General features: G+C 38.2%; 1 protein-coding gene across 1 annotated transcript in view; it reads left to right on the top strand.

The window, feature by feature from the left end:
- otog (otogelin) overlaps window positions 1-20405 on the top strand; it is a 132895-nt gene that overhangs the window by 60649 nt on the left and 51841 nt on the right. The window contains 5 exon segments of the mRNA XM_061886968.1: window positions 6605-6712; window positions 11524-11662; window positions 13950-14084; window positions 14238-14384; window positions 18763-18882. Coding sequence (XP_061742952.1) covers window positions 6605-6712; window positions 11524-11662; window positions 13950-14084; window positions 14238-14384; window positions 18763-18882 — 649 coding nt within the window.

The raw sequence follows: 20405 nt of genomic DNA, 5'->3' as shown, positions 1-20405 counted from the left end.
TAAATAAGAGGGTTGCATCAGGAAGGTCATCCTGTGTAAAAACTAACTAAAATTCAACATTGACTCACTGTGTGGAAAAGTCAGAAGGCAAAAACAAAAAACAAAGTTGAACTTAAACTCTTGATTTGACAAAAATCCACCTTTCATCGGGGCATGAGTAGCATCAGTGTTCTTGGTAACGTCACAAGCATCAAAGGTTAGCCAGGTGCACAATCAATGCCTGGTCTTTTGGACTCTGCGTCATTTGTGTTCACTCTAACTGGGTGACTCATTTAGTCCAGTTTCGGAGTAAGCCAAGAAAACCATTGTAATTGCAAAAACTTGAATGCCGGGATGTTGGGAGTTTTAGGTAACTTGATAGAGTGGACATTCATTGTGAATATGAACAGAGAGAAGTTATCCAGTTTATCCATTGAACTTTCATCACTGCAAAATGATATTACAGTGGAAAGGTGGTCCTGCTTATGTTGTCAATCCCTCTCTTCTATGTCGACCAATGGTCTACTGTGGGTTACTATTACTAAACAGAGCAGGCTTAAGTAGATGTACATGGGTGAAGGTCGAAAGTCAGAATAACGTTGAAGCTGTGTCCAAACTTTTTTGACCAAGGGCCACATACATGAGGTAGAAAAGCACTTACTCTCTGTGGGGGTGAAAGCAGACACACACAGAAGTTGAAGCTTGTATCGTAAATGTAAGGTAATGTAGTAGATGTTATACAAATCAGGCACAAAATCTAATCAATTGTTTCTCATCTCATGTATGTCATTTTCTGAAAGTTTTAAATCTGACCATAACATTTTGAATTACTGTATGTGGCTAACTAACTATAGAAAACAGTTATGTGGCTGATGTAATATACTGATTTATCATGACAAGGGGATTACATAATTGTGCCCAGCCGGGCGATTCATGCACCTGACGTTCATTTCGGCGCCGATCCCGGCGCGCCCCGCCTCGCTGCTGGTCCGCCGGCCACGCCTCCTCGCCGCCATCTTGGAGTCGACCCTGGCGTACCTCGCCTCGCTGACGGTCTGCCGGCCATGCCACCCCACAAAGATTTATTCAAATAACATGGCAAAAGATACAAAAAAGGAAAACGTGGGGATGGCATGAGAAGCTACGGTGAAGCTTAGCAATAGACTAGCCAACAACGGAGCAAGAAGCTAGTAATTCTAAATTCATATCCAAAGGCAGAGTATGGCTCAAAACGGGAATAAATAGCTCTCTGATAAGTGACCAGGAGAATGTGAGCGTCCAGACCACTAATCAGAGGCAGGTGACAAAAATCAGCACCTATGGCAAATGAGAACACAAACAAGGGTGCTGAAAAAGAATTAACTAACAAATAAGGAAATATCAAACTAAACAAAAAATGACCCGGGCAACAGATCATGACAACTGAAACCAATTGAATGTAGGTCAACAGCAAAAAAGGTAAATATAGACTACATACGATATACAAGCCTTTACTATAATGTTCTGAATTATATTTTGCTCATCTACAGTTTTAATTAAATTTAAAACATGTTATATATATATATATATATATATATATATATATATATATGCATATATATATATGTGTGTGTGTGCATATATATATGTGTGTGTGTGCATATATATATATATATATATATATGTGAGTGCATATATATATATGTATATATATATATGTGTGCATATATATATATATATATGTGTGCATATATATATATATATATATGTGTGCATATATAAATCTATATGTGCATATACGTGCATATATATAAATGTATATGTGCATATATATATGTATATATATGTGCATATATATATATGTGTATGTGTGTTTGTGCATATATATGTGTGTATATATTTATATATATGTGTATATATGTATATATATATATATATATATATATATATATATATATATATATATATATATATATATATATATATATATATATGAATATGTATATATGTATGTATAAACAGTATATATATATATACTGCTGCTGCCCTTTTATACAGCGGGAGGAGATTACTGAATTTTGCCCAGCTGGGCGATCCACGCACCTGCTGTCCATTTCGATCCCAGCGCGCCCCGCCTCGCTGCGGGTCCATCCGCCATGCCTCCTCGCCGCCATCCCGCTGCCGGCCACACCTCCTCACATAATAATATTATATATTATTAATATCATATTATGTTATAATAATAGTATTATTATTTTTATAACAATATTAGTTTAGGCCAATACATATTTTCAAGAAAAAAAAAAATCAAATATAATAGTAGACAATGGACTCCATTTATACAATTAAGAAAAATACTTCCCACATCCAAAGACATGCACCTGGGGATAGGTTGATTGGCAACACTAGGTTGGCCCTAGTGTGGGAATGTGAATGTGAATGTTGTCCGTCTATCCGTGTTGGGCCTGCGACGAGGTGGCGACTTGTCCAGCGTGTACCCCGCTTTCGGCCTGAATGCAGCTGAGATATGCTCCAGCACCCCATGCGAGAAAATAGATGGATGTTAATCAAAATCCAACTGATGTGAATTTTTTAGATAATCAATTAAAGAGGATTATAATTGTAGATGACTGACTTGTTTTACACTGAAAACTACTTATAGACACTTAATTGATCCTTTTCAGGAAATTACATTGTTAAATCAGCCACATTTACGGTACGGTAAGGATAATAATATGATACAAAGTAAGACAAATAAAGCGTAAAATATAAACAAAAAAAACAGCCACATATGTAGGTATAATTGACACTTGTGTATCAATATTGTGCGATTGGAGCACAGATGTACAGTAAATTTGGAGGGCATGAAATGTAAAAGTGTTAGGGTGCAGTATACCATTTGTAAACCTACAACACATATACAAAAAAAGTTTAAAGACTATGGACACTATATGTGGAGTCACAACATTTTTCTTCTATTTTAGTCAGTTGTTTTTTATCTGATTTAAATCACCTACCTTGTACATTTCCAATGACTAGATTTGCACTCTGATTTAACTCTTATTTAACTATATCCGATCACATCAACATTGTCTTGTGCAATTGAACTCAAAATGGTACCTTCACAAATGTTTGTGACAATGACGTTAGTAATGATCCAACAGCTTGGCGGGTGGATAGAGGAAACTGTCAACACAGTTTTATCTGGGGTGTAACTCTAGTCAGTTGAACTTGGGGTTTTAAGGAGGGGGGTCATTCAGTTTGTCACTTTATTGTCTGCAGTCTCACTCAACAATATACCTCAGCCGTTGATATTACAAGATAGTTATCAGTCCTGTCTTGCAGAGCGGGGAGTAAATGGGAGGAAGGGCATACAAAGGGTGTCTTTCCCTACCTGTGTGAGAATCCTAAATGTCCACATTTCTCATGTGTTGGTGCCTCATATCTATTCATTGTCTCATGTTCTTGCTCACAGGCTTCCACTGCACAGCACTATTGAAAAGGTTAGACATATTATACATATTGACTATAGTGTCCACATTTATATTACGAACCCTGTTTCCATATGAGTTGGGAAATTGTGTTAGATGTAAATATAAACAGAATACAATGATTTGCAAATCATTTTCAACCCATATTCAGTCGAATATGCTACAAAGACAACATATTTGATGTTCAAACTGATAAAACATTATTTTTTGCAAATAATTATTAACTTTAGTATTTGATGCCAGCAACACGAGACAAAGAAGTTGGGAAAGGTGGCAAAAAATATTGATCAAGTTGAGGAATGCTCATCAAACACTTATTTGGAACATCCCACAGGTGTGCAGGCTAATTGGGAACAAGTGGGTGCCATGATTTGGAATAAAAACAGCTTCCCCAAAAATGCCCAGTCTTTCACAAATAAGGATGGGGCGAGGTACACCCCATTGTCCACAACTGCATGAGCAAATAGTCAAACAGTTTAAGAACAACGTTTCTCAAAGTGCAATTGCAAGAAATTTAGGGATTTCAACATCTACGGTCCATAATGTCATCAAAAGGTCCAGAGAATCTGGAGAAATCACTCCACGTAAGCGGCATGGCCGTAAACCAACATAGAATGACCGTGACCTTCGATCCCTCAGACGGCACTGTATCAAAAACCGACATCAATCTCTAAAGGATATCACCACATGGGCTCAGGAACACTTCAGAAAACCACTGTCACTAAATACAGTTCCTCGCTACATATGTAAGTGTAGGTTAAAGCTCTACTATGCAAAGCAAAAGCCATTTATCAATAACATCCAGAAACGCCGCCGGCTTCTCTGGGCCCGAGATCATTTAAGATGGACTGATGCAAATTCGAAAAGTGTTCTGTGGTGTGACGAGTCTATATTTCAAATTGTTTTTGGAAATATACCATACCATACCAACTTTATTTATAAAGCCCTTTAAAAACAACCACAGTTGATGAACAAAGGGCTGTACACCTCAAAGAAAAATAAAGGCAAAGGAATGACTAAAAAAATAACATTTAAAACAGAAGTAAAAAACACATTGAAATAGCAAATACAAATTACCCTAAGAACAATTTGTTAGATAAGAAGCAGTTAAAAACAGTTAAAAAAGTTAAAGGTTAAAAACAGTTTAAAGTCTCATGCTGGGTTAAAAGCTAGTGAATAAAAGTGGGTCTTAAGAAGGGTCTTAAAAATAGCAAAAGAAGGGGCCTGTCTCACATGGAGAGGGAGATCGTTCCAGAGTTTGGGACCCGCAACAGAGAAGGCTCTGTCCCCTCTGAGCTTGCGCTTTTAATTTGGGTACCTCCAGGATCAGCTGATCAGCTGACCTGAGGGACCGGGTGGGGGCATAGAGGTGGAGCAGCTCAGAGAGGTAAGGTGGGGCAAGACCATGTAAGGATTTAAAACGAGTAAGATAATTTTAAAATTGACTCTAAAAGACACAGGCAGCCAGTGGAGGGAGGCTAAAACAGGAGTAATGTGCTCTCTTTTTCTTGTTTGTTAAAATTCAGGCAGTTGCATTTTGCGCCAGCTGCAGACATGAGAGAGAGGATTTATTAATACCAAAAAACAAAGAGTTACAGTAATCCAGCCGAATATTCCACATCGTTTCATCCGGACCAAAGAGGAAGCAAACCATCCAGACTGTTATCGACGCAAAGTTTAAAAGCCAGCATCTGTGATGGTATGGGGGTGCATTAGTGCCCAAGGCATGGGTAACTTACACATCTGTGAAGGCACCATTAATGCTGAAAGGTACATACAGGTTTCGGAACAACATATGCTGCCATCTAAGCGCCGTCTTTTTCATGGACACCTCTGCTTATTTCAGCAAGACAATGCCAAGCCACATTCAGCACGTGTTACAACAGCGTGGCTTCGTAAAAAAAGTGTGTGGGTACTTTCCTGACCCGCCTGCAGTCCAAACCTGTCTCCCATAGAAAATGTTTGGCGCATTATGAAGCGTAATATACGACAGCGGAGACCCCCGACTGTTGAACGACTGAAGCTCTACATAAAACAAGAATGGGAAAGAATTCCACTTTCAAAGCTTCAACAATTACTTTCCTCAGTTCCCAAACGTTTTTTGAGTGTTGTTAAAAGAAAAGGTAATGTAACACAGTGGTGAACATGCCCTTTTCCAACTACTTTGGCACATGTTGCAGCCATGAAATTCTAAGTTAATTATTTTTTGAAAAAAAAAAAAGTTTATGAGTTTGAACATCAAATATCTCGTCTTTGTAGTGGCATTCAATTGAATATGGGTTGAAAAGGATTTGCAAATCATTGTACTCCGTTTATATTTACATCTAACACAATTTCCCAACTCATATGGAAACGAGGTTTGTAGTAAATGGAGTGGAGTGCGCTTTGTGACGAGACATCTTCTGTGCATGTGAATCACAGGACTCTTCATGTCTCTTGAAGACGGTTAACCTTTCATAGAAAGCCTTCTTCAGTTCCTTAGGTTGCTGTTGTTGCCTCGTGTGGCGGGTGAATGACCGTCGTGGAAAACAATAGGTTGTTTGCCTCTCTGATGGCAAAACAGCTTACTTCTGTGGAATGAGACAATGCTTCGGGCAGAGACGTCAGCACATTGTTGTAGGCAGATGACAGGTGATGGCGTAAACCTATTCTATTCATGGAGGGCTTTGCTAGATTTTAGTGGTCCTCCCAATCCAGACTTTGACCTCAGTGGAATGTCCCTTCTTTTTGAGATTCAAACGCTAATGGTTTTGGGCGACCAAAAATAAGATCGCAGATATTCGACAAAGTCAGAGAGATTGCAGTGTAGCTGCAGAAAAAAACAAATGTCTTTAAATTCATGCGATTGCTCCTCTTGCAAGTAATTATTGACAGCGGCTACCTGAAACAGATAATCATTACAACTCCAAACAAGACACTCAGAAATAGTCTGCAACGTCACAAAAGTACCGTAGTAATAACACAGCAGAGTAGAAGTTATGGGATGTGTTAATGAGTGCAAGAGTGGGTGGGGTATCGTCCTAATTCCAAAATGGCAACGAATGTGATTACCCCCTTGGAGTATTCCATGAACCAAATGCTGGTTGGTATTAAGGAGATCAGGAAAAGGCACAGTGCCTTTTCTATGTTCACAAAACAATTTTTTTCTTCACCAGCTTGCTGAAACATGGAGACGAGTGCTTTGAACCTAAAGCCTGCCCCTGCCTCTGGAAAGGAAAAGAGTATTTCCCTGGTGACAAAGTGTCTTCCCCCTGCTACCAGTGGTATGTCGGAACTGTATGCTTAAGACAGTACAAGCTGTACTAGAATGAAATCGAGCTTTTCCTCCTTTTCTCTGTCCTTATTTCAGTAGTTTATTTTCCGAGTACGCTTGCACATATGATGTATCACAACTAAAATAACCCTTCATCGATGTTGCTAAATTGTAAAGTTGTATTTTGCCTTAAAGCAGTGGTTCTTAACCTTGTTGGAGGTACCGAATCCCACCAGTTTCATATCCGCATTCACCGAACCCTCCTTTTTTTTAACAAATTCAAAACAAAGTTATTATGTTTTTGATAACACTTTAGGATGGGGTGTAACAAAGTAACATAGTAACAAAAACTTCATTTAGAGTTATTCGGTTAGGAATCGGGGTTAGGGTATGGTTTATAGGGTTAGGGTTATAATAAGACCATGCCAAATAAGGCACTAATAAGTACTTAATAATGACTAGTTAAGAGCCAATATTTTACTAATTTGGATGTTATTAAGCAACTAATTAATGGTGAATATGTTCCAAATACTAAAATGTTACCATGTTTTTTTACTTGTGCACAAAATGAACCATGCATGAACATCACCTAGTTCAAACAACACAACCAACACAGTGCATAAACTCCCAACAAATTACACACCTGCAAATCAGTCTGACTTCTGTTGTTGCCATATCCTTAATACGGCGATAGGGAGAAGTTTTTATTTACACGATGAGTGGGGTGTGTTTTGACATCTGCCGAACTCCTAGGGTTCGATCGAACGCAGGTTGAGAACCACTGCCTTAAAGCTATTGTTAAGTCCCGAAACAGAGCAGTGTAAATGGCCTCCAATATGGGGCCCCCCCAATTTTGATGGCGGAACGCAATGATTGGTGTTCACAGCTGTCAATCACAAACATCTCAGCTTTGTCTTCCGCAGGGCAGAGGTGTCCAAACACTTTACAAGTGTATGTAAATTTATGACCATGACTGTGTGCAGTATTTTTCGGATTATAAATTGCTCCGGAGTATACGTCGCACCGGCCGAAAATGCATAATAAAGAAGGAAAAAAACATATACGTCACATTTTGGGGGAAATTTATTTGATAAAATCCAACACCAAGAATAGACATTTGAAAGGCAATTTAAAATAAATAAAGAATAGTAAACAACAGGCTGAATAAGTGTAGGTTATATGACGCATAAATAACCAACTGAGAAGGTGCCTGGTATGTTAACGTAACATATTATGGTAAGAGTCATTCAAATAACTATAACATATAGAACATGCTATACGTCTACCAAACAATCTGTCACTCCTAATATATAGGGGTGTGCATCTCTACCTTAAATGGTTCAATATGCATCTAGATACCTGGGTTACGATACAATTCACTAACAATACTTTTTAAAACATTACGATTCGATGCGATATGATTCAGTGCGATTCGATGCAGATAGAAGCTTTGCATGGTGAAACAAAAATTAAATGGATCATGTATCATGTCAGAATAATGTCATGTGTTTATTATTCAAACAGACAGACAAAACTGGCAATTCCTGTTTTAATTATGAGCAAACAGTAGAACTATCTAGTTCAAGGCATTGCAATCCATAAACTTTACGAAAAGAAGATGCAAACCAAACACTTTTGCAAAACCTACCAGGTATTTATTGTTGTTTGCTCAGTTAGCAACAATACAATACAGAGAAAAGTAATCTGTTAATCAAGCAGATGTGTTATAACACCACGGTAAATGCAAGATACAATTAAGTGCCACCAAGTAAACTAAAGCTCCCACATTGCCCGCTTGAGTGTCTTCATGCTGTCACATCAGGTGAGTGCTCAAATTAGTCATGCTGGCGCTACATTATCACTGCTTTCCAAATTATACAAATGGCCATACTTTTATCCAACTGGCCATTCTTTTAAAAAAAAAATCTGAACGTTTACTACTAGATTAATATTCGGGTTATCATTTTTTGTAAACTTTTTGGGTGCTGTCTGCCATGCTGCTCTGCTGCTGTCAGTCACAAACTAGAGCAGTACTCTCGTATTACATCCATCACAGAAGTCTCAAGATTTGAGCGTCTCTATTTTATTGCAGATCTCCAATCAACCGATTCATAACTTTCCACCTGGACATTGACCAATCATGTGTATCATTATGTATTTACATCTGTATAGTTAAAATCTGTTTTCGGTTTCTACCGATTCATTTTTAAACCCCTAATTTATACATAAATGTGTGTGTGTGTGTGTGTGTGTGTGTGTGTATATATATATATATCTCTCTCTCTCTCTCTCTCTATATATATATATATATATATATATAGAGAGAGAGAGATATGTATATAGATATATATATATATATATTAGGGCTGCGAATCTTTGGGTGACACACTATTTGATTCAATATCGATTCGATATTATATAGATTTTTTTCGATTCGATTCGATTCTTGATTCAAAAACTATATTTTTCCAATTCAAAACGATTCTGTATTCATTCAATACATAGGATTTCAGCAGGATCTACCCAAGTCTGCTGACATGCAAGCAGAGTAGTAGATTTAAAAAAAAAAAAAAAAAGCTTTTATAATTGTAAAGGACAATGTTTTATCAACTGATTGCAATAATGTAAATTTGTTTTAACTATTAAATGAACCAAAAATATGACTTATTTTATCTTTGTGAAAATACTGGACACAGTGTGTTGTCAAGCTTATGAGATGTGATGCAAGTGTAAGCCACTGTGACACTATTGTTCTTTTTTTAAATTTTATAAATGTCTAATGATAATGTCAATGAGGGATTTTTATTCACTGCTCTGCTGAAATTATAACTAATATTGATACTGTTGTTGATAATATTCATTTTTGTTTCACTACTTTTGGTTTGTTCTGTGTCATGTTTGTGTCTTCTCAATTGCTCTGTTTATTGCAGTTTTGAGTGTTGCTGGGTCAGGTTTGGTTTTGGAATTGGATTGCATTGTTATGGTATTGCTGTGTAGTGGTTTGTTGGATTGATTAAAAAAATAAAAAAAAAAAAAAATTGATTTTCTTAAAAATGAGAATAAATTCTGAATCGCCCAACGTATTCGAATCGATTTTTTCCCACACCCCTAATATATATATATATATATATATATATATATATATATATATATATACAGTGTTTTCCCCGGAAAATATGTTAGTTAAGGTGGTCTCTCTCTCGCGGACAGACCGGTGGGGGTCATGATCAGTGTAACTCGGCCTGTCGCCATCCAGTCTCCACTTTGTCGCTGCCACCACAGCCTAGGGGACAATGGACTACAGGCTGTGGTGAAGTAGGCAAGCTTCGTCGTGTGAAGAAGCCTACAAATTTTGGTTGTGTTTTCCACTCCATATGCTGAATGACGATATACGATATATATCTCGATATTTTTTACATAAAGTAAAAACAAAACAGTTCTTGTCCTGAGATACTAAGTATGTCATTAATATGCTACATGCTGACATATGCTCAACTTAATTTATAACAGCATTTGGGAAGCCTGTAGTTGATTTTTATTATGTAAATATTATAATAACATGTGATTGCAGGGACCCTGTCATTCAAAACTAGGGCGCTACACTACTAATGATTAATGTAACTATAGCTGAAAAAATAGTACAATAGCAATAGGAGAGACTATTAGTCCATGAACACCATGGAGTTCATGTAGGCTTTATTATGCACTTACATTATTATATAAACTATCAGAGACAGAAACTCTTTATTTAACATAATGTCCTTTTATGCTGCTTCAACACAGCTCAATATACGCAGAAAAAGGTAAAATGAAATAACAGACACAAAGCTTTGCTGTTCGTAACAGACACAAGCACACATACACACACACACACACACACTGCAAAATGAGCTAAAGTTACGCTAAAAAGCTAATTAGCCTTCACCTAGAGGACTGCTAGCGAGCTCAGCTGCCGTTTGTTTCTAGAACGTCAACGGGCTCATAGTGATGTTAGTAGTATTTGACTGGGAGGTGTTTATTATAATTTGGGGAGAGTCCGCTGCCTGATGCTTACCTGCTAAACACCTATCTGCTCGTCACAATGCTGGAGCACAGACTCCATGTGCTTTGAATACACACTGCTGATTGGCTGTTACCGTTTTGAATACACACTGCTGATTGGCTGTTACCGCTATGTGTTTAACCAATCAGATGGTTTTTGTGGATGGGACAATGCTGGTTGCTGCAGAGACTACTGACAAGCAGAGGCAGAACGAAGCGTAGCAGCTTGTTTAGCTTAGGCGGCGGCTCTTTGTTGGTAAGGCGGCTGCCTTACCAACAAAACGCTGCGGGAAACCCTGTATATATAAATATATATATATATATATATATATATATATATATATATATATATATATATATATATATATATATATATATATATATATATATATATATATATATATATATATATATACAACCTCCTGAGCCCCGGGGCCCCCCCATAGGCTAAGGCCACCTGATATCATAATTGTATTATTAAACAGCAGAAAAGACTGGGAAACAAGCAGCCTCTTGTAGAATTCTCGGATTGTCGCCGCTGTTCATCAGTGTGAATGAAAACACTCTCAGTGATCTTAGTCTTTTTTCCATCAACTTCTTTTTTCTGGCGGGAATCCAAATGGTGATGACAGCCTAACAATGCAATGAATGCTGACACCGTCATCCGATAATTCATTGTGCTGCCAGTTGTGTACATTTTACAAAAGGAGTGGCCATTAAATGTGAAAACAAAAAACAAATTGACAATAAAATGATGCTGCAATTTTGCTCTCTTTGTAGCGTTTGCCAGCACGGAATGTTCCAGTGTGAGTTTCAGCCGTGTCCGTCCATGTGCACCACTTACGGAGATCGCCATTACAGAACCTTCGATGGCCTGCTCTTCGACTACATAGGTGCTTGCCAAGTCTATCTTGTAAAGGTAATGAATTACATATGCATACAAAACTGTCACAACTGTGGTTCACAATACACAACTCACAAAAAGTTACTAATAGAATATTTGGCTTTGAGGTGAAATTTCATTATTGACCAATACATGTCCTGGTTTAAATATAATTGGTATTTAAGAGGTCCTCTTTGTCATGTATTCAAGACTGCACATAACAATTGATCAACAATAACTTATGGAAGTAGAATTGTCTCACATCAACTTATATATATCAATATGATATTAATATATATGCATATATTAATAAATATACAAATACAAATGTGATATATAAATAAATAAAAAATTGTATCAATAAACGCGTATTTGTAAATATATTTTTGAGATTTGAAAATATATACAAATACAATTTATAAATATAAAAATGTGACATACAAATACATCAAGAGTTTGTATAAATAAACTTGTATTAGTAAGAATATTTTTGAGATTTGAATATAAATATTCTTGATTTTGTATTTATAAAGGGACAAGCGGTAGAAAATAGATGGATGGTGGGATTGAATTTGCATATGTGGATAGCTTTTTTGCGTTTGTGTCAATGAGACATTCCTCCCACAAACCAGATGCATAAATAAATGTGACTTACACACTCCCCTGAATAACCAGCAGAGGGCACTGCGGCCAGAGTGGTCTCGGTCACAGAGCAATGTATGTACTGTATTATATGCAAAATGCCCAAAGTTCTCTGCACAAAAACAATCCGCATCTTTACAGAGAGAACGCACAACGGTCCTGAGCTTGCTAACGTTAGCATTGTATTAGCTAATGCTAATTTATCCAGTTAATCTGGAAGACCGTGCTAGCTGCATATTTTATTGTGTCAATGCCGTTTAATGACCTTGTCCCGATGTAGATACTGATTTCTTGTCAGTGCAATGTGTGTCAAATCATCATTATATAGTGATCATCATATGACCCTCCCTAGTGTGCCTCTGATTTGCTCGCTAGTGTATGGTGGTATAGCTCGGTTGGGAGAGTGGCCGTGCCAGCAACTTGAGGGTTCTAGGTTCGATCCCCGCTTTTGCCATCCTCGTCACTGCCATTGTGTCTTTGGTCAAGACACTTTACCCACCTGCTCCCAGTGCCACCCACACTGGTTTAAATGTCACTTAGATATTGGGTTTCACTATGTAAAGCGCTTTGAGTCACTAGAGAAAAGCGCTATATAAATATAATTCACTTCACTTCAGTCTTGACATCCAAATCGCTGCAGTTGTGTCTTTGGGCAGGACACTTCACCCTTGCCCCCGGTGCCGCTCACACTGGTGAATGAACGATGAATGAAGGATAGGTGGTGGTCGGAGGGGCCGTAGGCGCAAACTGGCAGCCTCGCTTCTGTCAGTCCACCCCAGGGCAGCTGTGGCTACAAATGTAGCTTACAATGTTATTATTTGGTTGGTCCCTTGGCACGTTTCACTGCAGTAAGGCGCTTTTGGTAGCCACCCACAAGCTTCTGGCAAGCTTCTGGTTGAATTTTTGACCACTCCTCTTGACAAAATTGGTGCAATTTAGCTAAATTTGCTGGTTTTCTGACATGGACTTGTTTCTTCAGCATTGTCCACACGTTTAAATCAGGACTTTGGGAAGGCCATTGTAAAACTTTAATTCTAGCCTGATTTAGCCATTCCTTTACCACTTTTGATGTGTGTCTGGGGTCATTTTCTTCTTGGAACACCCAACTGTGCCTAAGACTCAAAACTCCGGGCTGATGATTTTAGGATGTCCTGAAGAATTTGGAGGTACTTCTCCTTTTTCATTGTCCCATTTACACTCTTTAAGGCCATTTATTTAAATGTTTCCTTTAAAAAATAAAAATAAAAATCATACATTTTTCAAAACTAGTATAAACTTGCGTTAAATGGGCAACATTATCTGATTAAAAGGCATTCAAATGGTCAAAATTTAGAAACAAATTAAGATTTTTTTATATTTTTGTTTACGACTGAAATTTATTGAGGAATTTTTGTAAAAAAACAAATATATATATATATATGTATATATATATATATATATATATATATATATATATATATATATATATATATATATATATACATATATATATATATATATATGTATATATATAAATCCATAATGTTCTTACACCCTTAAAAAAATAAGGACTTTTCTGTCTTAGTTTGCTTTTAAATGAAAATACAGTATATAAAATCATATGTCCCCAGAAGGTTAAGGTCTCTCACATGTTTACATTTAGTAATATTTATTGGCGTTTTCTTTTTTTCTCTTTCCACAGAGCATTGCTGATGTGATTCTCAGTGTGACGGCTGAGAACATTGCCTGTTTTGACAATGGCGTCATCTGCAGAAAATCACTGCTGATCAACATTGGAAGATCAGTCATAGCTTTTAATGATGACACTGGGCAGCCTGTAAGTGACGTTTTCTGTTTTTGTGTCGTTTTTTGTAGTGTTACACGCTTCTTTTTGTGAGACAGCATACAATAATGACAATAATACATTGTATTCGTGTTATATATCAACATAAGTACAGCAATACAACTATAATTGAATCATGTTTTACAGCATCCATCCAGTGTCATTGAAAGTAATCAGAGGATGCTCTTCTGGCCTGCTGGTTACTTTACTGTGGTTCAATTCCCAGAAGAGGACGTTACCATCTTGTGGGACCGTAAAACCACCATTCACATCCAGGTTGGACCTCGTTGGCAGGTAGGCGGCACATCTTAAACAACTTTTGGAGTTTAAGGACAAGTTTGAGCTTTTATGAAGGACAGGAGTATTAAGCTTTCAATTACATCTATTGGAGTCATGTTCCACCTGTTGTATTGTCAATATCCATACAACATTTTTGAGTTTCAAAGGGGCCCTATCCTATACAGCGGTGCCTCAACTTACAAGCTCAATTGGTTCTATGACAAAGTTTGTAACTCACAACAATCTCAAATAAACGATGCCATTGTAATGAATTTACTATTTTAAAAATCTATTTATAAATGCCTGGACCTCTAATGCACCACAAATGTTAACATCAATCAATCAATCGAAGTTTATTTATATAGCTCTAAATCACGAGTGTCTCAAAGGGCTGCACAAGCCACAACGCCATCAGATCCCATGTAACATGCCTTTTCAAAAAGAAAAAGTACATTTTAGAACAGAAATTTGTTTTAAAAAACAATACAATAGAATGGACCGTATTTTTGGGACTACAGAGCGCATCGGAATATAAGCTGCACCCACTAAACTTTAGAAGAAAAAATAATATGTTACGTTAACATACCAGGCACGTTCTCCGTTGGTTATTTATGCGTCATATAACGTACACTTATTCAGCCTATAGTTCACTATTCTTTCTTTCAAATTGCCTTTCAAATGTCTATTGTTGGTGTTGAATTTTATCAAATAAATTTCCGCCAAAAATGCGAAGTATACATGTTGTTTTCCTTCTTTATTATGCATTTTCGGCTGGTGCAACGTATACTCCGGAGCGATTTATAATCCGAAAAATACGGTACTTAAGGAAGATTAAAACATTTTTTTTTTTAAAACCTTGGCAATCATATTTATGAGTGGTTCCGACCACCAACTCCTGACCAATTAAAACAGAGCAGATGTTTTGGCCAATAGGAAAGAAATGCAGATTATCCCTGTACACAACCTGATTTATGTAGTATTTTATCACAATAGACTTACTGCAGTGGTGTGTTGTCAGGGCCAGCAAGGCCTTCTCTGCTGGCCTACCATAACGAGAAATCAAGATCATAATTAAAAATACAATTATTTTTATATTACTTTCCTTAAATAACTGAATGTTTTCATATTCTCTTCATGTCATATTTCGCTCATTCCAGTGCTTTTGTTTCTAGTTTTAGTTAGTATCCAATCAGAATTCTGGTAGCTTATGTTGCCATGCTGTACAAAATCTGCCAGAGGCCTTCAGAATCAACAATGCGGGCGTCTGTGCAGACAGTTGCGATAGCAAATCAGATCACGAGTTGTTGTCAGTAAGGCCTTCTAGCTGGACTCATGTTGAATGTGACATTTATGCATCCTGTGATTGGATACTCACCCGGATTGATTGATTGAAACCTTTATTAGTAGATTGCACAGTTCAGTACATATTCCGTACAATTGACCACTAAATGGTAACACCTGGATAAGTTTTTCAACTTGTTTTTTTCGGGGTCCACGTTAATCAATTCATGGTACAAATATATACTATCAGCATAATACAGTCATCACACAAGTTAATCATATAGTATATACATTGAATTATTTACATTATTTTCAATCCGGGGGGTGGGATGAGTAGCTTTGGTTGATATTAGTACTTCAACATCAACAAATTGCATCAACAGAGAAATGGACATTGAAACCGTGTAGGTGTGACTTATCAGGATATGTACAGCAAGCAGAGAACATAGTGAGTTCAGATAGCATAAGAACAAGTATATACATTAGGAATACATTTGATTATTTACATTAGGTTATTTACAATCCGGGGAGATGGGATGTGAATGGAGGAGGGTATTAGTAAAGGGTTGAAGTTGCCTGGAGGTGTTGTTTTAGAGCGGTTTTAACGGAGGCTAGAGATGCACTTACTTTTACACCTGTTGGGAGTGCATTCCACATTGATGTGGCATAGAAAGAGAATGGAAAAGCAATACCATCAGCTTCCAGGTAAAGGTCAGACTCTACAAGTCACTTGTTCTTTCCACCCTACTCTATGGTTGTGAGAGCTGAACGCTCACAGCGGACACTGAGCGCAGGATTCAGTCCTTTGAAAGCAAGTGTTAGAGAAGAATGCTACATATATAATACAGTGAACACCGGACAAATGATTGTTAGACAGCTAGTTACTACCCATGCTGGCGAACAGGAACCTCTACTCTCAACAGTTAAACGTCGTAAGTTGACCTGGTTTGGCCATGTCACAAGGCACACCTCCCTGTCAAAGACCATCCTGCAGGGAACAGTAGAGGGGAAGCGCAGACGAGGCAGGCAGAGAAAGGCCTGGATGGACAACATCAAAGAATGGACTGGCTGCAGCTTCCAAACCCTGCTACGAACAGCAGAAGATTGTGAGCGCTGGAGATCCCTGACTGCCCGAGCATCCACCATGACACCCCTACGGCCTCCTAGGCAATGGGATGAGTGAGTGAGTGAGTGAGAAAGAGAATGAGTTAAGACCTTTCTTAGATCGGAATCTGGGTTTAACGTGGTTTGTGGAGCTCCCCCTGGTGTTGTGCTTAAGGCGGTCATTTACGTTAAGGAAGTAGTTTGACATGTACTTCGGTATCAGGGAGGTGTAGAGGATTTTATAGACTAGGCTCAGTGCAAGTTGTTTTACTCTGTCCTCCACCCTGAGCCAGCCCACTTTGGAGAAGTGGGTTGGAGTGAAGTGTGATCTGGGGTGGGGGTCTAAAGGTAACCTGACTAGCTTGTTCTGGGATGTTTGGAGTCTAGATTTGAGGGTTGTGAAAGGGGCTGGGGTACACGGAGGTGCAAGCGTAATCGTAAAAGGGTTTAATGAGAGTTCCCGCTAGAACCTTCAAGGTGCTTTTGTTGACCAGAGAGGAGATTCTGTAGAGGAATCTTGTTATTTGGTTGACCTTTTTGATTACTTTGGTTGCCATTTTATCACAGGAAAGATTGGCCTCTAGAATGGAACCTTGGTAGGTGATCTCATCTTTCCTGATGATAACAAATGTTAGCTGATGAATTTAAGAACGTTTAGAGTTGAGAGACAGTTGCTATAGCCAATGAGATCAAAAAATGTTGACAGTAGCCTATCCAAGTAGCTTGATAATGAGACTGTGATTGGATACTCACTTGTCATTCCAAAGTGAGTATCCAATCACAAGTTAAAATATAGCAGAAAGCGGGAAGTGTTGCGCCGCAGCTCAACCGGGATAGCAGAGAAGGAGAACAAAACGTCGATTAGGTGGCAGATATATATTTGCAAGGCCATTTTCAAGAAGAATATTTAAGGAGAAACTACATCTTGTGATACGATGTTGGCCAACCCCGGAAGCTAGCTCAACTGTTCTCGCGATGAAATGATCACCATTTCCACTCGAATAATAAGACAACGAGCGGTACCACTGGCTTATACAACGTCGAATAGGTCCTTCTATTTGTGAGTTCGAATATTTAATTTTTTTAGTTTTAATATGTTTATTACAATTTTAATTTTGACAGTACCACATAAGATATGTTCTAATTGCTGATGAGTCTTAATAGATTTTTTCAATGCGCCAAAAATAACCAGTTTTCTATACTGTTGATGTGATCTAATGGCCAGTAGGGCGTAAATGTGTTCCTGTATAGTATTTCTCCAGCAATGGTCAGGTGGTGACATCAATTATGGTATTTTGAGAGGTAATCTCTGAATTCGGACATCACTAAAGGCCTCGGCAGGAAACGCACGACCCGCCACTGCATCCAATACATTTTAAAAACCTGTGAAATGGGCCCCTTTCATATTGTTCAATCAATCAATCATTGATTATTTATATAGCCCTAAATCACTAGTGTCTCAAAGGGCTGCACAAACCACAACACAAACCACAACGACATCCTCGGTAGCCCACATATAGTTAGACTATAATCACCTAAATATAGCTCATTATCTTCAAACATTTGTTTTAAAATGGATAGCATGATCTGGTTAGGTTACTTTATTAGTATCCAAAGGTAAATATGTTTGTATATTTTTATTTACAGTATTTACAAAAAAAAAAATTCCCACTGTTAATGCTATTGGTGCTTCTGGCACAGCTGTTACTGGTCTGGTTGCTACTCTTAAAGCAATAATATGTAGAAATTTGAACTAAAATAAAATGTTAAACTGATTCAGTCTCTCTGACTCCAAACAGAAGAGCATTACATTTATGGATGGTTTAAAAAAAATGTGATGACAACTGCACAGAAAGGAACAACTACAACAAACAAAACAAAAATAAAAAGTAGTATTGTTCCTTTTTTTTTTTTTTTTACCTAATTACTTTAGATTCTGGTTTTAGACTAATTAATTGTAGTGCTGTTCCATGTGCTAATGATAAAGTGTTGGTAATGGTGTGTTCAGGGGAAATTGAGTGGTCTGTGTGGAAACTTTGACTTGAAGACAGTGAACGAGATGCGCACTCCCGACAACATTGACTCGACAACTCCACAAGAGTTTGGAAACAGCTGGACGACAACAGAGGTAAGTCATGCACAAATTGTCTTTGTAATAGAAGGGTTTGGATAAGACATTTTTATTTTATACCATTGGTATTGGTTGTATTATAATTCTCCATATTATTATCTTGTAATTACAAACTTTGTTTCCATATGAGTTGGGAAATTGGGTTGGATGTAAATACAATGATTTGCAAATCCTTTTCAACCCATATTCAGTTGAATGCACTACAAAGACAAAATATTTGATGTTCAAACTCAAACTTTGTTGTTTTTTTTTTGCAAAAAAATAATAAACTTAGAATTTCATGGCTGCAACATGTGCCAAAGTAGTTGGGAAAGGGCATGTTCACCACTGTGTTACATCACCTTTTATTTGAACAACACTCAATAAACATTTGGGAACTGAGGAAACTAATTGTTGAAGTTTTGAAAGTGGAATTCTTTACCATTCTTGATTGATGTACATCTTAAGTTGTTCAACAGTTCGGGGTCTTGTTGTCGTATTTTACGCTTCATAATACGCCACACCTTTTCGTTGGGAGACATGTCTGGACTACAGGCGGGCCAGGAAAGTACCCGCACTCTTTTACTACGAAGCCACGCTGTTGTAACACGTGGCTTGGCATTGTTTTGCTGAAATAAGCAGGGGCATGCGTCCATGGTAACATTGCTTGGATGACAACATACAGTATGTTGCTCCAAAACCTATATGGACCTTTCAGCATTAATGGTGACTTCACAGATGTGTAAGTTACCCATGCCTTGGGCACTAATACACCCTGATACCATCACAGATGCTGGCTTTTGAACTTTGGGCCTATAACAATCCGCATGGTTATTTTCCTCTTTGTTCCGGAGGACACCACGTCCACAGTTTCCAAATATAATTTGAAATGTGGACTCGTCAGACCACAGAACACTTTTACATTTTGCATCAGTCCATCTTAAATGAGCTCTGGCCCGGCAAAGCCGGCGGCTTTCCTGGATGTTGTTGATAAATGGCTTTTGCTTTGCATAGTAGAGTTTTAACTTGCACTTACAGATGAGGGGACCAACTGTAGTTACTGACAGTGCCATCCATCCATCATCTTCCGCTTATCCGAGGTCGGGTCGCGGGGGCAACAGCCTAAGCAGGGAAACCCAGACTTCCCTCTCCCCAGCCACTTCGTCTAGCTCTTCCCGGGGGATCCCGAGGCGTTCCCAGGCCAGCCGGGAGACATAGTCTTCCCAACGTGTCCTGGGTCTTCCCCGTGGCCTCCTACCGGTTGGACGTGCCCTAAACACCTCCCTAGGGAGGCGTTCGGGTGGCATCCTGACCAGATGCCCGAACCACCTCATCTGGCTCCTCTCGATGTGAAGGAGCAGCGGCTTTACTTTGAGTCCCTCCCGGATGGCAGAGCTTCTCACCCTATCTCTAAGGGAGAGCCCCGCCACACGGCGGAGGAAACTCATTTCGGCCGCTTGTACCCGTGATCTTATCCTTTCGGTCATGACCCAAAGCTCATGACCATAGGTGAGGATGGGAACGTAGATCGACCGGTAAAT

This window comes from Nerophis ophidion, linkage group LG25, assembly GCF_033978795.1.
Source record: "Nerophis ophidion isolate RoL-2023_Sa linkage group LG25, RoL_Noph_v1.0, whole genome shotgun sequence".
Classification (NCBI taxonomy): domain Eukaryota; kingdom Metazoa; phylum Chordata; class Actinopteri; order Syngnathiformes; family Syngnathidae; genus Nerophis; species Nerophis ophidion.
The sequence above is the reverse complement of the archived record's forward strand: the minus strand, read 5'-3'. Positions and strand labels throughout refer to the sequence as shown.